Source organism: Canis lupus, chromosome 1 (assembly GCF_048164855.1).
Source record: "Canis lupus baileyi chromosome 1, mCanLup2.hap1, whole genome shotgun sequence".
NCBI lineage: Eukaryota > Metazoa > Chordata > Mammalia > Carnivora > Canidae > Canis > Canis lupus.
Genome location: NC_132838.1, coordinates 118,328,127 through 118,342,818, shown reverse-complemented (window position 1 = coordinate 118,342,818; position 14,692 = coordinate 118,328,127). Strand labels below are relative to the sequence as shown.

Below are 14,692 nucleotides of genomic sequence, written 5' to 3'. Positions count from 1 at the left end.
TATAGAGACTAAGTGTCTAGCTCAGTACCTGATCTGTAGGGAAGGACAAAATACGAAGGGCCAATCAAGAGTTCACAACTGCCCATTTGGAGCAAGTTTTATCTGAACTTTATCAGTGGTCAAATGTGGAGGTAGAAGGTAGGCAAACATGGGCATGGAGTAATTGGGTGAATTTCTAGTGCTTTCCTGCATGCCCTGGGGTATCTTAAAGAACACCTTTGCCCCTTTCAATGGAAGGGGAAAGTAAGAGCCTTTGTGGAAAAAATGTCAGTTTTTTGTTTTTTTATGATTTTTAGCTATATATATTAATATTTTGAATCTTTTTTCTTTATAGATAGTGAAAGAAAAATTTGCTATGGTAGCACCAGATGTCCAAATTGAAGATGGGAAAGGAACAATCCTAATATCTTCAGAAGAGGGAGAGACAGAAGGTATTAATACATTGCGTTTATTCACTCCCCTCATTGGATGGAAACTGTGTACATGAAGAAGTAACATTAGTTTGTCTGTTTACGGTACACATTACTTGGTATCACAGCTGAAAGGGGCAATATTTGGTCATGGAAGTGCTCTTCCAAGGTGGCACTGCCTTGCTGGGATCACCACATTTTCAGATTTGAGGACTCCCATGTTGTCCGGGTATCTCAGAGACTGTCAGGAACCCCGTGAATGGTTAGGTTTATAGTGACCATGAACAAGGAACCATCTTGCCTGTCTCATGGATCCTGGGAGCTAAATTAGTAATGTGAAGATTGCTCTGGCTATTAAGGTAGGAAGGATAATTTAATGCTATTAGGTGTTTTGTCCAAGAGCAGAGAAGCCTTCATAGCCCGCTATAGAGCAGAAAGTAATGCTGAAAGTCCGTGCCCACTTTTGTTTTAGGCTTTCTTTTTCAAAAGTTCAGGCAGGTCGGGGCACTTAGGTGGCGTGGTCTGTTAAGTGTCTAGTTCTTGTTTTTGGCTCAGGTCATGATCCTGGGGTTGAGGGATCGAGCCTGAGATTATGGGATCCAGCCCTGTATCAGGCTCTGTACTCAGCAGAGTCAGCTTGGGATTCTCTCTCCCTCTGCCCCTCCCACTTGTGTTCTCTGTCTCTCTAAAATAAATAAATAAATTTTCAAAAAAAAAAAAAAACTAGTTTAAACAGGTCATCCTGTTTAATGCATTTGTTGTACAAAGTGCGATGCATTTGATTCTGTTTAAGCTTAGAACTGATAATAATTGGGGATCCCTGGGTGGCTCAGCGGTTTAGTGCCTGCCTTTGGTATAGGGTGTGATCCTGGAGTCCCGGGACCAAGTCCCACATCCAGCTCCCTGCATGGAGCCTGCTTCTCCATCTGCCTGTGTCTGTACCTCTCTCTCTCTCTCTCTCTCTCTCTCTCTCTCTCACACTCTCTCTCTCTCTTTCTATGTGTGTCTCATGAATAAATAAATAAAATCTTAAAAAAAAAAAGAAAAGAACTGATAATAATTATGTCCCCTTCAGACTGCACTGGTCACTTTGATTAGACTTAGCCTAAGTTCCCTTACCTTTTCGGTCACTTTAGCAGCTCATTTCCTTGGGCTACCACTTGAGTTGATTTCACCACATCCACAATTTTATCAGTGTACCATTACTTTGAAAATCTGGGTGTTTTCCCCAAACGTGTGATGTGTGTATTCACACATTTGTTCATTGATTATTTATTCAGGACAGTTTGCCAGATTCCGATGGGGTTATTCAAATGTCGAGCCTTTACATTAAAACTTAGTGTCAGGATTCTTCTTGACTATAGTTTTTTGTCAAGAGCTTGTTCAAGGCCATGTTTTGCATAGGTTTATTCTAAGTATCTGGTTGAATATATTTAACACCGCATTTTAGCCGGCTGTCTTTACTCACAGAAAGTTTGTGACTATTCTCCCCTTGGTTCTCTGGTACTGACCAGCTCTTTCAAGTGCTAGGACTTTAAAGGGTTTTTTTGGTTTTTTTAATCATTTAGAGCACAGCTGGGCAGGTGGGGAGGAACAGACAGAGGTAGTAGAAGGAGAAGCAAAATCCCTGCTGAGCAGGAATCCGGGCATGGGGCTCGATCCCAGGCAAGCCCTTGGGATCATGACCTGAGGCAAAGGCAGATGCTTAACCAACAGCCACCCAAGCACCTTCACAAATGCTAGGACTTTAAAAATGGAAACTGGCCAGGAATCTCAAGTGACTGAACTGGCCCTTCTCCACAAAATACATGTGCTACTGAGGGAGAGAACATATATTCAAATATTTTGTGTCCTTCTGTGTTATAAGTATGGTCCTAGGTGTTTATGATTCAAGAATGAATAAGGAAGACAGTGGTCCCTCTATAGCCTGGAAGGAGAAGAGAGATGATCAAGTGGGTTTAATACAGTCTAACTATAGGAAGAGAGCATATAAGGTAGGAATTGAAGCCTTGTGAGAAGAGGAGAGGGGTCACATGAGAAAGGACTCTGGATCAGTTCTTAGATGGAAAGGTGCTCTGGGCAGAGAAAGGAATGACTGCATTTGGGCAGAATCGGCAGCCTTTATAAATAAACGTGTGAACTAGTGAAACAATTTTGGAATCGCCAGTTACTTGTTTTACTGGAAAGTAGAGTGCGGTGTGGTTGGCAGTGGTGGCACAGCTGGAGAGCTTCCTGTGCCATGCTGGTGACATTGTTTGCCATCCTGTCCCCCAGGGCCATGCTCCCACCAGAGTTTATAAGCAGGGAAGTAATGTGTTATAGGAAGAAAAAAATGAAAGTAGTGAGGGATGTTTACTGAGGCAAAAGCAAATGAAAGAGTTGAAATTTACAGTCAGAGTTCAGGGGCCAGATGAGGAGAAATAGCATTGTTGAGCAGATGAGGATTATCACAGGACTCTGGCTTCAGAGATGATATGCTAATTGACCAGAATAGAACGCATAGTAACTTGCTTCTCTTTCAGACATGTTGCGTCTGAGGAGTTTGTGTTGAGAGGGGAATGTGTGAAAGGGCTTGAAGATTAAGTCTGGGTAGGAGCTATCATTCTCTGAAGGCGTCTCAGGTAGCTTAAAAAGTTAAAATAAGAAAAATCAATCTGTAGGGGTACCCCACTGACTCAGTAGAGCATGCAGTTCTCAATCTCAGAGTCACGAATTTGAGCCCCACATTAGGCATAGAGTTTACTTAAAAAATCTGTAAAATTAGAAACTCAGTAGTTTCTGGGTTTCAGGGTCAAGTAGGGAGGATTCTTTCTAAGATTTTCCTTATAAGCAACAAAAAAAATAAAGCTATTAGATTATATAGAGAATCACATAAATTTAATGATGGATAACTAGAATTTATTTATTTTTATTTTTATTTTTTTTTAAATTTATTTATGATAGTCACACACACACAGACACAGAGAGAGAGAGGCAGAGACATAGGCAGAGGGAGAAGCAGGCTCCATGCACCGGGAGCCTGACGTGGGACTCGATCCCGGGTCTCCAGGATCGCTCCCTGGGCCAAAGGCAGGCGCCAAACTGCTGCGCCACCCAGGGATCCCGATAACTAGAATTTAAAATACAGTCTACTTAGTATGTGCCACACACTACATAGGTCAGCAGGTTCTATACGGTGTGTGTCCTTCACAGAGCAGATGTTTAATAAAGTGCACTCTGGTGATAAGGGGGTGAAATTGAGAGCAAACTGAGGAAGCAGTTTTGTAAATGATACCTGAGTACTTTTACTGGTCCAGGGAGAGGAACATTTGAATAGGCTGGAGAGAAAGGATAATTAAGGCAGAAAGACCCAAGAATAGGGAGGGTGAGGTGGTGGGGACATCAAAAGTTTGGTTCAAGGAATTGTTCTTCATTGAAGTATCTATAAACCATGGAGCAAAGGTTTATTCAGTGCTAGTGGGTGTTAGGGACTGTGCTGCATGAAGCAGAAATATTCACATGAACCAGAAAGGACATGTGGAAGCTGAAACCAGATAGGAGTGATTATTTTTGGGAGGTCCCATAGGCTTGTCGTTGAGAAATGTTGGAAATTCATGTTGAGAAATGGAAATCCATTCAAATCAACAAAGTTGTCTCATATTTCTGAATTTTAAAATTTGCTGAAAAGTAGTTTTTTAAGTTGTTGTGGATAACCTCTCTGCAAGTAGACTATATTTTGAACAACACTAAAAGTTGTCTTTGACTCCTCTAGGAGTCCAGAATAATTTGGTTTGAATGGGAGAATGTTGTCAGAACTTCTTACAGTTTGGTTCTTTTGAAGCAGTTTTAGTAGTTGAGTATTCACTCGGGGCTGAATTTTTAAGTGCCTAATATTTTAGTGGATTACTTTGCTTGGGCCACCATTCAAAAATACACAGAGTGACTTAAATAACAAATTTATTTTCTCATGATGCTGGAGGCTACAGGTTGTAAGATCAAAATGTGCGCAGGTTTGGTTTCTCTTGAGGTCTCCTTGGCTTCTTACAAGGATTCCACTTAGATCGGATTAGGGCCAACCCTTAATAGCCTCATTATAACTTAATTACCTATTCAAAAAGAAGGCACTGTTTCCAAATACTGTCACATTCTGAGGTACTGGGGTTAGGGCTTCAACATAGGAATTTTGAGTGGGTGACACAATTCAGCTTATAATAGGAGTTTAATCTTTTTTAAACTAATGTGACTGCTCCGTGGAAATCTATAACTGAAGTATCTAAATTCCTTTCCAATTTCTTAGCTAATAATCACAAAAAGCTGTCAGAATTTGGAATTAGAAATGGGAGCCGGCTTCAAGCAGATGACTTCCTTCAGGACTACACTTTATTGATCAACATCCTTCATAGGTAGGAACTATTGATATATTTTTAAGTGTAATAAATTATCTGAATATAAAAACGTAAAGTAGAGAAAAAATGTTTTCTTACCGTTAAGCCCTACTCTTCATTTGAAACCACACAATATATTTGCTTATGTTGGCTGCTAAGTTCCCTGATGCTTGACCTATAGAAGAATCTGAGAATTCAGAAACAGAAGGGATAGGCAAAACTAAAATAAAAACTTCAATTATTTTGAAGATTTCTCAGAAGAAAGAAAGAAATCTTTGTCCAGTAAAACAAATATTTCGTTTGTGATCTGTAAGAATAACAAGACATTTTAAGATTATCCTATAGAGATTATTGAATCATTTTTTTTATTTGATTTAATGTCTTGCCCATTTTATAAAAAAGCATTCGTATTCTTGCATTACAGAATGTTTGCATATATATAACACAGTTAAAATACAGATGGTCCTCCATTTTGATGTGGTTAGCTGTTGAATAAGGTGCATTTTTTTTGTGTATGTTCCCGTTGGTACACCTTAACTACACCCTGACTTAGGACTTTTGGATACCATCTAACCAACAGGAAAGGAGTTGCTACCTGCATCCACTTGTTTGGCTAATGTTGCCATCTATGAATTTAAAGAATGTGTAGCTGTTTGGAGGATATCATATTTTATATACTTGGTTTATAAAAAGTATAAATGACAAGAAAGACTGAATGTGAGTTATTGGTAGTAAGTACTGCATTTTACAAAGCTAGGCATGCCTCGTGGCTCAGCTGGTTGAACATCTGCCTTCTGCTTAGGTCATGGTCCCAGGTCCTGGGATTGAGCTCAGCGGGGAGTCTGCTTCTCCTTCTCCCTCTGCCACTCCCCTTGCTTGTGCTCTTTCTCTCTATTAAATAAATAAAAATTTTAAAAGAAAAACGTTTCATAAAGTTAGACAATGGAGTCAAAGACTGATATGGCTTGGGAGTGATCTCTAGCCTCAAACACCATTGGATACCAATGGTGTGCTCGTGTTCAATTATACAAGAAAAAAAAACAATGGAAGGACATGTTACAATAAAATGGAAATATATCAGATGGTGTCTAAAGAGGAGGCATAATTAGGGTTTTTTTTTTATCATATTTTTTAGCTCTCTGGGAACAGAACCCCCCCTTAAAACATGTAAGTCTTTTGCTTGACTTTCATGCATTAAACTTTCATACATGTTTTTGGGAACTCATTATAAAAGCAGGGTGCTGCCCGTAAAGATGGGGGGGAAACCCAGAGTCCATGTAACCGCCCTATTCCTAAAACACCAAATTACTCTGGTCAAGATCGGAGTGGAATATATAGAATCTTTAAACATAGTAGCCGAAGAAATAATGCCTAAAAGATATATTGGGTTGCGGAGTTCTGAATTTCATTTTCTGCTCTACCAGTAAAAGTTACATAATACTGTTTTAAAAATCTTCTTCTTGATCTGAAGGGGCAATGGTACTGGCCATCTGAGAGTTTTGAATTTCACAAAAATTTGTTAACATGCAGTCTAATTTTTATTTTATTAGCTCTTTGAAAATCAGGATCCGTATATTTGGTGTGTACATAGTACATGCACTTAGAGCTTAACAGTGTCTTTCTGGTGTGCCTTTGCTATCCTCTATAGTCATGGTGGTCCAGTTTTACATTGTGTCATTCTTTTACAGTGAGGACCTAGGGAAGGATATTGAATTTGAAGTTGTTGGTGATGCCCCAGAAAAAGTGGGGCCCAAACAAGCTGAAGATGCTGCCAAAAGCATAACTAATGGCAGTGACGATGGAGCTCAGCCTTCCACGTCCACTGGTGAGTCATGGCCCCAGCCAGCCAGCACTTTAATTACCCACCAAGCAAGCAAGTCATTATGTAGAAACAAATGGATCATTTTACAAATAAGACCATAAAACAAATCCACAGGACTGTTAGAGGTGTGTATTGATTTGGCATTGTTTTAATAGAGCTTTGTATGTATGAACCATGAACATATTTAAGTCTAGGGGAAATTCTTATGGAAAATAGGAACTGTTCTTTTTTGTTAGTGGGTTTTTACAACTGGAAATGTTAATGAGTGTACTAGTGCATGAAGACACTTCATCATTTTTCATAGTAGTAGTTTTGGATTTCGTATGCCTGTTTTATTTAGGGGAAACAAATCGATGCATCTGACTATTTTGAGTGAACAGATGCTGTAAATAGAGAATTAAGCATTTCACAGTTTTCTCGGAACTGTTATGACTTTGGTAAAGTACATCAGAGGCTGTTTCCCTGCACAGTCAGTGCTAGTGCTTGGTGCTTTGCTTTGTGCTCAGATTTGGATGTTTCCTATCGACCTGCATCCCACAGCAGCCTCCTTTCATTCTTTACTCAGGAAATTAAATTTCTACTTCTCTGTTTCCATTTCTTTAACCCTGTGTCTTTGGTGTTCTTTGGAATATGGTTGTTCTTGGTTCTTATGTTCTCTGAGAACTTTTTAAAGATAGACTTTGAGACTAGCTAGAGTGTAGTCCACCTATGAGCCATGACCTTTCTTCCCCTCCAAAAATAGAAAAAGTCTTTCATTCTTCTGTAAGGAAGGGACTTTGGTAGTTTTTCAGAAACCATAAATTAAAATGTGCATTCACTGATCCCTTACTGTGGGTTGGTTTGGGAGGCTATAGCAATGAGTAAGATAGGTAGGTACTCTGCTTTTGCTTTGGCGGGGATGGAGGATGGGGTGGGGGTGGTTCATGAAACCAACTGTAGTGTAAGGTTAAGAGCATGCACTGTAGAGCCCACTGTGTGGATTTGAGTCCTGGCCTCATCTTCTGCTATTGTATGACCTTGGGCAAGTCAATCTCTGTACGTCAGTTTCCTTTTCTGGAAAACGGATAATAATGTTATCTTCTTTATAGGGTTGTTGTGATGATTAAATGAGTTGTTATATGCAAAGTGCTCAGAACAGTTCCTGGCACATTGTAAGTGCTATATATATGTTGTTGTTGTTGTTGTTTTATTATTATTATTATTACCACCACTACCAGTATTAGGATATGCACCTTCCCCTTTTCTGTTGGAGAAATAGAAACAAGGAGCTATGATAATTTGAGTTCTATAATGCTTGTTACAGTTTTTTTTGTTTAGATTAGAAAACAAGTAGGTGCTTGTTACAGAAAACATTAAAACAGTACAGAGACGTGTAATGTGTAAAGTGAAGATTCCCTACGGGTGGCCTACCATTCTTAAGTTTGGTATATATTAAAAATGCCAGCTTTTCACTTTCATAAAATATTAGTGAATCACTAGTAACTCCCACTCCACTTTTAACCATTTTTCCCTTTTTTCTGAAATAAGCACAAGAGCAAGATGATGTGCTCATAGTTGATTCAGATGAAGAAGGTCCTTCAAATAATGCTGACATCAGTGAAGAAGAGAGAAGTCGCAAGAGGAAATTAGATGAGAAAGAGAATATCAGTGCAAAGAGGTCCCGCACAGAACACACAGAAGAGCTTGATGATGTGATAGCATTAGATTGAACAGCTGCCTCTAAACAGGACCCTCTTACTGCAGTAGGTCATCTGGGCAGATCCAGGTTATTTGTTACGTCCTTTGTTCCAAAGGGAAAAAATTGACACCAGTGACTCGAAGATGATTCTGCTCCTTTGGAAAGCATTCATTTTGCTAGAACAATTAGAAACATTGCGGTATGCGGTATTGAAAGTAGGAATATAGTTTTAAAGCCCTTTGAACAAAGTGTGTGCATAACCAGTCATGAGATGAAACAACACAATGCATGTTGCCTTTTTAATGTAAATACCCTTAGGTATCATTTAACAGTTTTAAAATATTGTGGTTTAGTAAAGTTGATACCTGGTTATAAATATTATGCCTTTATTTTTGGTTAGAAGAAGAATTATTTTTAGCCTAGATCTAACCATTTTTCATACTCTTAACTGACTGAAACAGATTCAAAGAAGTATCAAGTGCTATGCATTGAAACGTGTTTTTAAATGTTACCTGGCACTATGTATATTAATGTAAAACAATGTTAATTTACTCAAGTTTTCAGCTTGTACTGCCTGGTGTGTCTGTGTAAGAAGCCAATTTTGTGTATTGTTACAGTTTCAGGTTATTTATATTTGATGTTTTGTAGAACTCAAATACGACTATACTGTACTTATGGACCAAATAAATGGCATCTGCATACTTGTTATACATGCCTGCATAGTTCACGTTTCTGCTGCCTTAGTGGGTTTATATATTACTGCAGGCATGCTAAATTCTTTCCTTCTAAAAACTTAACTCCTAATGGATATGAAGGTTAAATGATCTCCACTGTTTGCCATAGATGAGTACTTTCTAAAATAAAACTTTAAATGGCAGTGTTGCTTTTTAGGTTTGGATTGTAAACAACTGGCCTTCTGTTGAGAACATTAAGTGATCTTTGCCCAGCCCCAGGAACTTAGAACCTTGGATTTGAGATTCCAGAGCAGGGGAGAGTCTTCTTCTACAGTCTTCTCTGGGTTGCCCCTCCCCACCCCACCCCACCCTCAATTCATCAGAGTCCCTTCTTGAGTATGTACCATTTAGGGCCCAACTCCAGCCTACATATGTGGCCAGACCAGTGCTGGATGGATCAGCATCCCTGTCTCTGCCGCTGGCCTCAGAGGACCTTGGCCCTTAGGGGGTACTCTCCTCACACAGATGTGCCTTGAGTTTTTAGATAACAGAAACCCCTGGAGTTGTTTTCCCCCATTCTATACCCCAACCTTCGGTGGTTTTGGCTGCAGTCGATTAAATTTCAAGTTATTGGTTCATCATTTTGTTCTCCTTTGTATAGTTCTTACTCTGCCATCTAGGTTATTAACTCTTACTCCTTGTTTTGTATCATTTGTAAATTCAGCATGTAATCAAAGCCTTCAGAAAAATCATGTTGAACAAGACTCCGCCCTCAGGAGCCTGCCGGTTGATGCCTGCAGGATGGACTGACTTCCAGCCTTCAGATACAGCACTGAGCTAGCTGAATCCCACCTACAACTGTATGAGTGTATGAGGTTCTCTTTGCCTTTAGAGTCTTACAAGATGTTCCATTTTCCTCCAGGCGAAAAAAAAGTCTCAAAATTATAAAACTATGTAACAGACAATAATGAAATATTCTGGAAATCCACCTCTCAGAAATGTTTTGGTTAACTGGTTGGTCACTGGTGATCATGTTCAATTTTGAAATTCCATTCCTAAAACCTCATACGACCCTTTTAGACTTCATTATCAATGTATTTTTCCAGCATTTTATATATTTCTTTTATTCTTTTCCATTTATATGTACATGGCAGTAAGTGCCAGTTTGACCTGTAGAGTGAGGTTTCTGTTTTGGGAGACCAGTGGTTTTTTTTTTTCTTTTTTTCTTTTTTTTTTAACCTCTGCAACAACTCTTATAACTACCTTTTCCAGCAGGTTCTGTCCATTTTGTACCTGTTTCTATAAAATCAGGGTTTATCAGCAAGGCTGGTCCAATGCAAGGGACCCAGTAGACTGAGCAGATCCAAGCTGCCTCCACACCCCTGGAGCATGGAGACACTTTAGATGTGGCCTGGTATTGGTGGTTCTCCTGTGCAAGTTGTCTTCTCAGTTGGGGAGCTAGATGCAGAACTCGTCAGGGGCCTTTCCCCAGCAGCTCTGTCCTGAAATACAGTCTGAAAACCATCTTCCAGCCTTAATGGGAACGGTCTGGTGATTCAGGTTTACCATCTAGTCTATTGTCCCAAAGATCAGTCCGCATACTGCATACTTGGCATGCATGAGAGGACTTGGTGTTTTAACATACAGCCTGACCCTTTAAATAACCAAGCAGACATTAGTGGATGCCAAAACCTTTCATAAAAAGTTGTTGAGGAACAGAATCTTTACGGTGCTCAAGTGTTGCTGTACAGAGAACTCGCAGAAGGGGAAAAAAAAAATCAGCTTTTGACCATGTGCTGGTCTTGTCACCACTGTAATCGCCTACTCAGACCTGGCATCAGGAACGGGACAACGGGACGTGTGCTTCCCAATGAGATGATAGACTCAGTCAGCAGCATGGAGACAAAAACCATGTTAACCTGAACCTAATGCAGCTTCTAGACCTAACTTCCAGCTGGCAGGAAATGGGGGGGGGGGTGGTAAGAGGAGCAAGCTAAACATTAGGAAGAAACGGACAAGTACAGAATACGGGATGTTCTCGAACTCAAGTTCAACATACGTGACTTTAGCAATTCTTGTGACAATTGGAAATGGGATATGGTGGTCATGAAAGTATTTTTTTAGGTATGGTAACGTCCTTGTACTTTTGTAGGCCAGTGTCTATTCTTCGAATATTAGGGATGAAGCTTCATAACAACTTTTAAATGGCTCAGCAAAATACACAATACAGGAAGAAAAAGATGAAGTTACCCATTTATTGAATCTAGGTGGAGCCTACATATGTTCATTGTACTATCCAACTTTTCTCTGAAAGCCTTCGTAATAAAAGTGGAGAGAGAGATATATATAGTCTGTATTTTCATTCTGTGCCTATGTGACTTTCAAGTTTTGTAATGAATATATCCTATGATTTAAATCAGAAAGGCAATAAAGATTATTAAAAATATAAGTTGGCATGAAAAAGTGTTGCAGTGATTCCTGGGTCCAAGATTGATGAAGTCCGCTTTGTTCATTCTTGTTGCTAGGCTGTGATTTAGGAAGAATTCTCTTTCATTTGATCCTCCAGAGAACTCAGATGAGAGCCAAGTTGCTCCCAGTAGATTAATGGTTCACTTAGAAGTTCCAGAAAACATTTGGTTCATAATAGATGTTCCTGTTCCTGGAAATTGCCCATGGGTGGCACACATGTCTAAGTGGACTTGCTCTGTGGCCAAAGAACATTGGCAGATGTAAGCTTCCTACTAGCCTTTTGTAACGTACAGAAGAAAATAGAAACTTAAAAGGAAGTAAAGGAAAACCCAAATCAGGGGAGAAAATGTGACAGATGTTTCTAGTCACTGTGACTTGGGAAAGGAGTAAAGGCCTGGAATCTCCATTTGACCATTTGCAGGAGGATATATTTAGAGAAGTATTTTTATAGACCCTTTCATGCTGGGAATACATTATTTGCATTCTGCACACAGAACTTTTTTCCCCTGCATCTAATTTAAAATAAATTCCAGCCAAAAGTTTGAGAAATTTTTGAACTGTTCTCAATAAAAAAGATCATCTGAGTTGAACTACAGAACTGTGATGATGCTGTGCAGTTTGACTATCCTGAAGATATGTTTTCCTGATAAAATAACATTTTTGGGGGGTTTTGCTGAATATCTGACTCAGCTTTACAAACTCTAAATCTGGGGCATGTGGGTGGCTCAGTGAGCGTCTGCCTGTGGCTCAGGTCGTGACCCTGGGGGTCCGGCATCGAGTCCCACATCAGCCTCCCTGCACAGAGCCTGCCTCTCCCTCTGCCTGTGTGTCTGCCTTGTTTGTGTCTCATGAATAAATCTCTTTAAAAAATTAAAACTTTCCTAAGAAAAATTAAAAAATAAATAAAAATTAAAAATTAAAACTTTCAATCTTGCAGCAAGTGATGACTTACGCAGGAAAGGGCTCTGAGGAAAATTTTACTAGAAGTACAAGTGCTCCAAGTAGGTCCCTCGGGCTTTTACTTTGAAACACACCAACAGTTCACGTTCTCTGTCCCAGAAAAGTGTACTCCTTGTGCACGCTGTCATTCACTTGTCCTATAAACGTGTACTGCATCCCTACTCTGCACTATGCTACACTTAGAAGACCTTGCCAACCTCGCCGGCCTGGGTAGAAATCTTTGAAAGCAGTAAGACACTAAGGGCTGGTGTTCACAGAAACTTCTTACCTACGCAGCAAGAGGTGGTGGTGGGATGGGGTTCCCGTGTGTTGTCCGGCTTCCCAGTTGCTCCTGTCAACTTCTAGCAGCACTAAAAATCATGAACACCCAACTTCCTGCTCAAAAATGTGCTAATGGACGCCTGGGTGGCTCAGCAGTTGAGCATCTTCCTTTGGCTCAGGGCGTGATCCCGGGGTTCGGGGATGGGGTCCTGCATCGGGTTCCCTGCAGGGAGCCTGCTTCTCCCTCTGCCTGTGTCTCTGCCTCTCTCTTTGTGTCTCTCATGAATAAGTAAAATGTTTACCAAAAAATATAACAAATCTGTACGAAGCAGCATCCCCAAATGTCCTGGCCCATGGAACTGCAGATGGCTGGGAGTTGGCCCCGGACAAAGTTTGTGTACAAATTCCCTTTCCTGGAAGCAGGGCAAGATAGTAAAGTAAAGGTCATTCCAAGGTGGCCACTTTCTCCCCGATGAAGGAAGCAAGCTGTAATCATCGGATCCTAACCCTGATTGTTAGATTGGGGAGCCAAGCCTGTCCATGGTTTCAGCTGTCAATGCTTTGACCCTCCTGTGTCCCTGAAGGGGATACCAGGACCAGGGGAAATTGGTGGATGCAAGTCTGGTTGAAAGAGCCGGGCCTCCAAGGAGAAGATGGAAAAATCCCTTTAGGCACAGCTCCCAGTAAGATGTCCTGCCAGGAGAGGAGCATCACAAAGAACACACCTTGGGTCTGCGTGGGAAGACTGGCTCTTAGGAGCTGAGCCCGAGAGGTACGGGTGGCCTTCCCCACTGCTCTCCCCAGGAAGCACTATTTTATGAGGGTAAAGATCGTTGCAGGCTGGAGAGAGAGAGGAGTGGATCCCAGAAACTCCTCCACGGGGAGTTTGGCCATGTGCCGCCATCCCTCTTCCCTAGGAACCCAAGTTCAACAGCCACACCTGATTGGCATCTGAGTGTGTCCTAAGACTGGGGAAACTCCTGACTTGTGTGCATAATGGGGGTCCAGACAATACAGACACTACAGGGGGTCTGAGGGAGACAGGAGGGGGGATCTTGAAGTCCCCGTTAGTGTAGACCTTCTGTGTAGGATCGGCCTCTGGGGAATTGGAAGGAAAAGACTACGGTTTAGGACTTGGTGTGAAACTAGACTGAACATGCCCTGAGTGTGTCCCCATCCCCAGAGCATGGGATGAGAGACAGAACCCCACAACTGTGTCGTGAACCGGCTCCTACTAGCTTCGGAGAGGTGATTATACTCCTTTCTTCCCCACTCCACGCAGTAACCCGCTTGAAATTGCCCACGGTGGTACTGCTGAATGCTACAAACCGGGGCTCCCGGTTGGTACGATTCTCCCCAAGAGCACTGGTTGTTGAACAGCTCTCAGCGCACCCCGGGCCCAGGAAGGAAGAGGCCGCAGAGAGAGGGGAACGCGGGGAACATCCCTACGTCGGTGGAGGGCGGAGAGGGCCTTAGCGGAGGTGGGAGCGAGAAAGCAGACATTTCAGATGGTTTGTGGGCATTCGTTATCAATTAATTAATTAATTACCATTAGAGCAGGCAATGTGTGTCGCTGACTCCAACACGCTGCTGAAGTCTGGTTGAAGGCTCTGGTTGGGCAGGTGGGGATGAAAGGGTTAAGAACTACCTGTGAGGGCGGAGAGGTCCTTCGCAGCAGGCCAGACGTCCTGGGACTGGATAGACTACGTCAAGAGGAGGAGAAACACTTGTGCTTGCGTCACCGTCTGCAGTTTGGACGCCTTCCCCAGAACAGTCTCGAGCATCGCTGCGCATAAGAGCGCTTTGGTTTGTTGATGACACTAAGACCGCGGAATCGCTCCTGCTGACGGGAGGCACCCACTACCCTCGCGCGGTGACACGCACGCCCGCCGGGCCACAGTCTTGCCAATGCTCCCATTTTTAAATAGTAGGTAATGTGCTGGGTGACAGGCGATGTTGCATTGGCCATTTTAATTTGCTGGTCTTCGAGCGGAGATCATTTCTCATGGGATGGCTCCTCTGGGTGTTTGCTCCCCCAAAACGCTTGCGTCCAC

The 14,692-nt window shown here is 41.6% G+C and overlaps 1 protein-coding gene across 9 annotated transcripts in view; it reads left to right on the top strand.

Moving 5' to 3' along the window:
- UBA2 (ubiquitin like modifier activating enzyme 2) overlaps positions 1-8,982 on the top strand; it is a 40,060-nt gene extending 31,078 nt beyond the window's left edge. For all 9 annotated transcript variants that reach the window (XM_072781666.1, XM_072781715.1, XM_072781692.1 and 6 more), the window contains 4 exons: positions 335-431; positions 4,687-4,792; positions 6,463-6,599; positions 8,124-8,982. In XM_072781666.1, the coding sequence (XP_072637767.1) occupies positions 335-431; positions 4,687-4,792; positions 6,463-6,599; positions 8,124-8,305 (522 nt within the window). In that variant the 3' untranslated portion in view covers positions 8,306-8,982. The remainder of the gene's footprint in view (positions 1-334; positions 432-4,686; positions 4,793-6,462; positions 6,600-8,123) is intronic.
- The last annotated feature ends 5,710 nt before the right edge of the window (positions 8,983-14,692 follow it).